Genomic DNA, 6,697 nt, shown 5'->3' with positions numbered 1-6,697 from the left:
GCCTGATTTTATTATCATCCTTTCTTCACACATATTATAATAACATGGCGCAGGGAAATACAACTGTATATTGTAAACACATTGTCATTTTAATGATGAGCTTTATTTATTCCCCCATAGCAGAAGCTCTTTTTTTACTTACCCAGAAACATCACCATTGCAACACAGGATAATTTCAAAGCGGACGCCCACTGCGTTTCCCCAGAATGCAATAAAACAGGCATTTTGGTCGCTGGCAATGTAAGTATCGCAAAATAAGAATAAAACAAATGCGTTTGAGATCTATTTCTCCGTTTCAGTCATACAAAAAAACAAGGAAAATGTTTTTATTTTGTGCTATGATATGGCTGGCAGTGTCTGTAGCAGGGAACTGGTTGATATTGTGGTTGCCGTTTTTGATTTGAAATACAAGAGGGTTGAAACTGACCACTTTGCAACATTACACTATTAATGCACCTTAGAAATAACATAGAAACTTTAATATAAGCAGTATCAAACGTTTCTTAAAAAGCGCGCATGTATGTATTACATGTCTCTCTCCTCGATTTGCCACAGTCAGAAATAAGTCTAAGAAAATCCACGCGGTTGTTGACGCGAAACCAAAAAAATAAATCAGCAGCTTGCAGTAGCACCACCTCTCCTCATCTCCTCACTAATGGACATCAAAGTGCACTACAGATGAGCTGGATGCAGGTGAGGAAATAAGTGATGCTGGAAAATGCGATGGTGATGATGATCCTATTAAAAAATATATCCATTTATTTAACATAGGCATACCAGCGACATTTTGCACATTAGAGAAATGCTTAATGCCAATAATGGGCTGAGCCACTAGTTTATTGCTACTCATGGTTTGTGGTTCCTTTAAATCTGAAAGGACGAAGTGCGCATGAATACTTGAGTCTAATACTTACACAGAACCACTTTTGCACTGTGAGTACATCAGGGACATTTTGTTAAGCAATCCAAAGACAGCGAATCTGTTAAACTAGTGCAATGGGAACAAAATGAAGTCTCAAAATAAAAGAAACATTTTTAGCTTTTTTATTTGGGATAATGTATATGATCCATGATATGATATACAGTATATGAAGAAAAATAAATACATTTATCTTTGCCATGTAGTAAATAATATTTAACACTTCTATACAACTTAAAGTGACATTTAAAGGCTTCACTAGGGTAATTAGGTTAACTAGGCAGGTTAGGGTAAGTTATTGTATAACGATGGTTTGTTCTGTAGACTATTGAAAAAAATATATATAGCTTAAGGGGGCTAATAATTTTGACCTTAAAATGGCTCTTAAAAATTAAAAACTGCTTTTATTCTAGCCAAATTAAACAAAGAAGACTTTCTCCAGAAGAAAAAAAAAAAAAACATTATCAGACAGGCTGTGAAAATGTCCTTGCTCTGTTAAACATCATGTGGGAACTACTTAAAAAGAAAAATTCAAAGGGGGGCTAAAAATTCTGACTTCAACTGAATATATGAAGAGTTCAGATGCAAAAACCTCTAAGTGCAATCTGAAATTTACATCTAAAATGAGCATTTTTCTCAGGTTCTTATGTTCAGTAATTTGACATTTATGGCAAAGATTAGGTTATTTTCAACCCTTTTAACATGAAATAACTGAACATTAACATAAGGGGCTAAGAAAAAATGCTCATTGTAGAAGAAAATTTCAGATGGCACTTCTGAACTCTTCATATATATATATATATATATATATATATATATATATATATATATATATATATATATATATATATATATATATATATATTATATATACATATATTATATATACATATATGTAATATATATGTACATACATATTTTAAATTTCAATGAATAGCATTTCGGAACTGCAGTGTGATCCTTAAAAGCAGGGGTGCCCATGCCTTTTCTTATGAATGGTCAAAATCCAACCTCGACTGAGAGCTGTTGGCCGAAAGTAAATATAGCTATTGCATTATAGTTGCCATAGCTAATTTCCTAATTCTTTTCATAATATTTATAAATAAATAGAAAAAAATAGCTTCAACCCTATTTACTAATGCATTCTATTTTTTTTTTTTGAAAATGTATATTATTTTAACAACCTTTTTACAACAAAACCATTAAAATGAACATTTAAAGATCCAAACAATTGAGTTCAATGCCAAAAACACTAGTCATGCTGAACCTGCCTTTGCCTAATTTGCACGCTGATGTCTTCTGCTTTGTCCCTTATTCATTAAGTGACAGCACTGTATGTACTTTTTACAAAATCTGATTCATGTACAACATTTAATTAAAACATTTATTTTCAGTTTGCTTTTTTTGTAGCTCAACAATAAAACAAACAAAAGTTTACATTAAAATAGAAATGACAATTTCTGTTAAAGTCATTGCCCAACACATCCCAATCATTTTCCTTTTTTTTTCCTTTCATTTTTCCTTCTTTGCCCCACGGGCCCTAGTTTGGGCATCTCTGCTTAAAGGGATAGTTCACCCAAATGCACTAAATTTACTCCCTGTTCACTACCTCAAATGGTTGCAAACATTTATGATTCTCTTTTTTTCTGTTGAACACAAAAGAAGATATTTTGGGAGAAAGCTGAAAACCTGTAATTATTGACTTTTATAGTAGGAAGAACAAGTACAAAGGAAGTCAATGGTTACAGGTTTACAACATTTTTCTAAATATCTTCACATAAAATAAATTCACAAGGTTTTGAAGCAAGTAAAGGGGATAAATGATGACAGAATTTGAATTTTTGGGTGAAGTTTCCTTGAACTTTAAGTTTTTTTGAAATGACAGTAAATGATTCTTGCTTTTACGATTCAAGCAAACATGTGGGATAATTATACTTTGCTGAATAATAATAAAAGGGAAAAGAAATTAAACAAAAAATGCCTCGGGCACTTTGTTTTAAGCTACCTGACAGTTTAAATATTTTATACTCTCATCTATTTAAATAATAAATCATTCTGTTTGTGTCCCATTTTGTACGTTTTGAACCAAGCGGCATGATCAGTTTTTCTTGATCTCGATGGCAGCAGGTATACAGGATACGGGTTCTTCAATCTCTGACTGCCAGTCAGAAGGAAGACGTCTGCTGTGTCTGGCTGCAACAGGAGGAAAGGGGAAACCATGCTACTTCCAGAGGTTGACAAAAACACACATATAAACATTATTTTACAAACTGTGAACACACATGCTTATAATTTCACCGTACAATATTGAAGATGCATGTCATTAAGAAATCAGGTAACATTTTTATATCAAAATTCAAATTATAACTTGGCTTATTGCCAGGCCTGTTACTAAGCTATTGTCTGTTTATTTGCACTTATAAAGTATGATATTATTCTACATCCATATAGCTTAGTCCATCTACTAGCATAAGTTTTACCCTAAAGTAAAGTGTGACCAGAAATCAAATAATGTCTTTAATAATAACATATATTTTGTTGAAGTCCATGAAAACGTATATATTTTTTAATATTCATGTATTATAATTTTGCTAAATGAAATGAAACAACTTAGAATTAAACATATGCTTAGTTTATTAAAATATAGATTCAAGGTGCATTATAGTGCAAAAAAATATTGCAAATCTAATACAAGATGCATGTAAATACATGTAAAAGATTGTAAGTACACCGTTATAATGTATTTATAATTTTGTACTTAGAACTTTTAAGTGTCCAGATTGTCATTTGATTACTAAATCAAAACTTTAAGTAATAAGTAGTAGTACATAATTTAGTAATTAAAGTATTTATTAAGTCTCTGAAAGTAAAGTTAATGTATTTGTCATGTATTTAAATGTATATACATATGTATACATAGATTAAGCAGAATAAAGGTGGAATAAACTTATACAATCACATATTGCTTCATATAATTAATGTATTTCATATATTTATTGATTACCATGGTGACATAGATGTTGTCTGGACTGCTAGGTGGATTGCCTACATCTGTTAGTACAGGTATAGAGCTGCATCCCACCTGAAACACAAAACAAGCCGCAGAGAAAGAAGAACATCAGAAAAACGCAAGAACTGTAATGTATTTTTATTTTTTATTCCATGGCACAAACGAGCTTTCACAATAGACAAACTGGAATCAAAGACAATTCAATATTTTCATTGATATGTACTTCTCATTTTTGCTCTGCACTCTGTGGAATTAATTCATCAGAAACCAAAGGGAGAAAACAAGAACAGAAACACAGAAGTAAGTTTTAAAGATAGCGTGCTACCTTGTAAGTGATCCTCATGTCTTTGGTATCACTGCTGGTTTTAACCTCTTCCATATTTTGCCTATTAAAAAAACATGTCAACGAAAATTGTCCTGCAAGCTGCTATGGTGTTTCTTTCTGTGAACGAACATTACTTACTTTGAGTCATCTGCTTTCTGGATTGATCTGCAAAGCTTTCTTCCCAAAACAACAGTAGAAGTTAGCACCACAACCGCAGTCACCGAGAGCACAGGCAGAAGCCAGTGAGGAAGAGTCTGAAGAGCCTGAAGATCAGTCACTTCTGGACTGTTTCTCCTGCTCTGAGCTAAAGAAAAGAAATAATTCTGAGATTAATCATTTAAAATGCTAGTATTTTATACATCTTATTTTGAACCATTAAACTACGCTAAGTATTTAAGTAGTATAAAGTATGTTGCTGCATTCACAGTATTAGGGCCCTATCACACACCCGACAAATAAGGCACAAGATGTGTTTGGTGTGATTTGTTGCTATTTTCAGATCAGCACATCCCTAATTTTCACATTTAGCACCACGTTATTTAAATATTAAATTGTTTTGTACCACTTTGTGGACTCATGAGTGTGCTGGTCTAAATAGAGGTGTGTTAGAGCGCATCGTTGGCGTGTTGGTATTTGGAAGAACTGAAATAGACCACACCATTGACCATCTAAAAGCAGGTCTAGGGCTCTATTTTAACAGTCTAGGCACAACGTCTAAGGCGCAAAGCGCAAAAGCATTAAGGGTGTGTCTGAATCCACTTTTGCTATTATATATATATATATATATATATATATATATATATATATATATATATATATATATATATATATATATATATATATATATATATATATGACAATTATGTTTTTATTAAATAAATAGCTTATTCACGATACCTTACCAAACAAGTACAAAATAAAATGTATGATAAAAAATAATAGTCTTTATTACCTGATCGGATATAAAGGTGTGTTTGGTTTCTGTGAAAAATGCCATTAAGACGCAATCTGCACAAGTAAGTTCCATTGTTCTCATGGGTCACAGATGGTAGAAGTATATTAAAATTCCTCAATTCAACATCTCCTTGAAAAAATACACCAGAAGCTGGTGCAGTTTGATTTTTGATGTAGTAGAGGACTATTTTTGACAAAGATGAGTTACTCTGTATTTTAAAAATTATAAATGTATTAATACCAAAAAGTATATATATGCAATTTTTATGAATGTGCAATGTATTTTTGTGCTGGTCCCAAAAATACCTGGAATTCCCACTCCACACTGAGAGACATGACGTCCAGAGGTCCTTGACATTTTGAAAAATTACATGACAAGTAGACATCTGTCCCAACATTAACACTCTGATCTGGACCGGTGTCCACACAACAGTGGATTCCATAAACTGTCCACGAAAAGAGCACATATTATATTTTAATAGTAAATAAAATGTGTCATACAAATACATGCAAATAAGTCAATTAATTTGTGCTTACCCGTGAGGATGAATACTGTGACCAGACACAACATCACTGTCAATACTGAGCAAAGAAACTAAATAAATAAAAATATTTCACGCATATGGATTAATATAAGATACACATAAATAATAAAACATGAATCAAATGTAAAAAATAAAGAAGTAATTCCAATATCCAACAGAAAAAAATGGCCTCTGGAACTCTTAACAGTTCACGAGTTTAATTGTTGTGAGGAAGTGCTTTGCTGTTTTGTGACACATTTAGTTGTGCTTTGGTTATCGGTGTCAGAAATGCTCATTTACCACATCCGGCAGATGTTTTTTTTTTTTTTCTTTTTTTTCCTATTTTGTGGTTCTATTTTGTGACTATCAGCATTGCAAAGTAGCAGGTTTCCTTCTGTTACAATTCACACTCATAGTATATTTTGCTGGCAAAAGAACATAAAAAGCAAATTTAAACTTGTAGAGGTATGACCACTGAAAACCCAAAAGAGTGAATCTTTCTGTTGAACAAATGTGTAACAAATTTTGGCCCTGTTTGAAAAAACATATTTTTTACAGAAACGTCTATTTTGTTTTATGGCAAAATGTCTAAAAAAAAATATATATATTTTTTTTTTAACATTTAAACCACATTAATCAATTACCTTTTACTTTATGAAACGCACATGTTTTTGCAAAATTATGTAAAGTTCACATTTTTTAGCACATACAGTTAAAATTATGAACAATGTCATTCAATCATTTATTTATTTATTAAATAGTTATTTAATTATTTATTTTTATTTCCTTTAGTTATTTAAAGAGTTATTTTTTTAATAATTTCTTTTATAACCTGTTTAAACATTTTAATTTGTTTTTATCTGTTTTTAATCACTTTTATTAGTTTTTATTTTCTTATATATTTTCTTTTACTCCTGTTTATGTAAAACACTTTGAATTGCCACTGTGTATGACATGTGCCATAT

General features: G+C 31.3%; 2 protein-coding genes across 4 annotated transcripts in view; both read right to left on the bottom strand.

The window, feature by feature from the left end:
• Positions 1 to 358, bottom strand: part of scn2b (sodium channel, voltage-gated, type II, beta) — a 36,340-nt gene extending 35,982 nt beyond the window's left edge. For both annotated transcript variants that reach the window (XM_056473820.1, XM_056473819.1), the window contains exon 1: positions 143 to 358. In XM_056473820.1, the coding sequence (XP_056329795.1) occupies positions 143 to 224 (82 nt within the window). In that variant the 5' untranslated portion in view covers positions 225 to 358. The remainder of the gene's footprint in view (positions 1 to 142) is intronic.
• Positions 359 to 1,857: 1,499 nt separating this feature from the next.
• On the bottom strand, positions 1,858 to 5,938 carry LOC130241898 (uncharacterized). 2 transcript variants are annotated; one of them, XM_056473880.1, is made up of 7 exons: positions 5,746 to 5,938; positions 5,515 to 5,654; positions 5,207 to 5,417; positions 4,393 to 4,558; positions 4,255 to 4,315; positions 3,924 to 4,001; positions 1,858 to 3,140 (listed from the first exon to the last, which is right to left on the bottom strand). In XM_056473880.1, the coding sequence occupies exons 1-7, from the start codon at positions 5,777 to 5,779 to the stop codon at positions 3,018 to 3,020; spliced, it is 813 nt and encodes a 270-aa protein (XP_056329855.1). In that variant the 5' UTR covers positions 5,780 to 5,938; the 3' UTR covers positions 1,858 to 3,017. The 2 variants fall into 2 exon arrangements, with proteins under 2 accessions (XP_056329855.1, XP_056329856.1); XM_056473881.1 differs by lacking the exons at positions 5,207 to 5,417; positions 5,746 to 5,938 and having other exon boundaries at positions 5,515 to 5,604.
• Positions 5,939 to 6,697: the final 759 nt, after the last annotated feature.

The sequence above is a fragment of the Danio aesculapii genome, chromosome 15 (genome assembly GCF_903798145.1).
Source record: "Danio aesculapii chromosome 15, fDanAes4.1, whole genome shotgun sequence".
NCBI lineage: Eukaryota > Metazoa > Chordata > Actinopteri > Cypriniformes > Danionidae > Danio > Danio aesculapii.
Note: the sequence above shows the minus strand (reverse complement) of the source record. Positions and strands in the feature narration are given on the sequence as shown.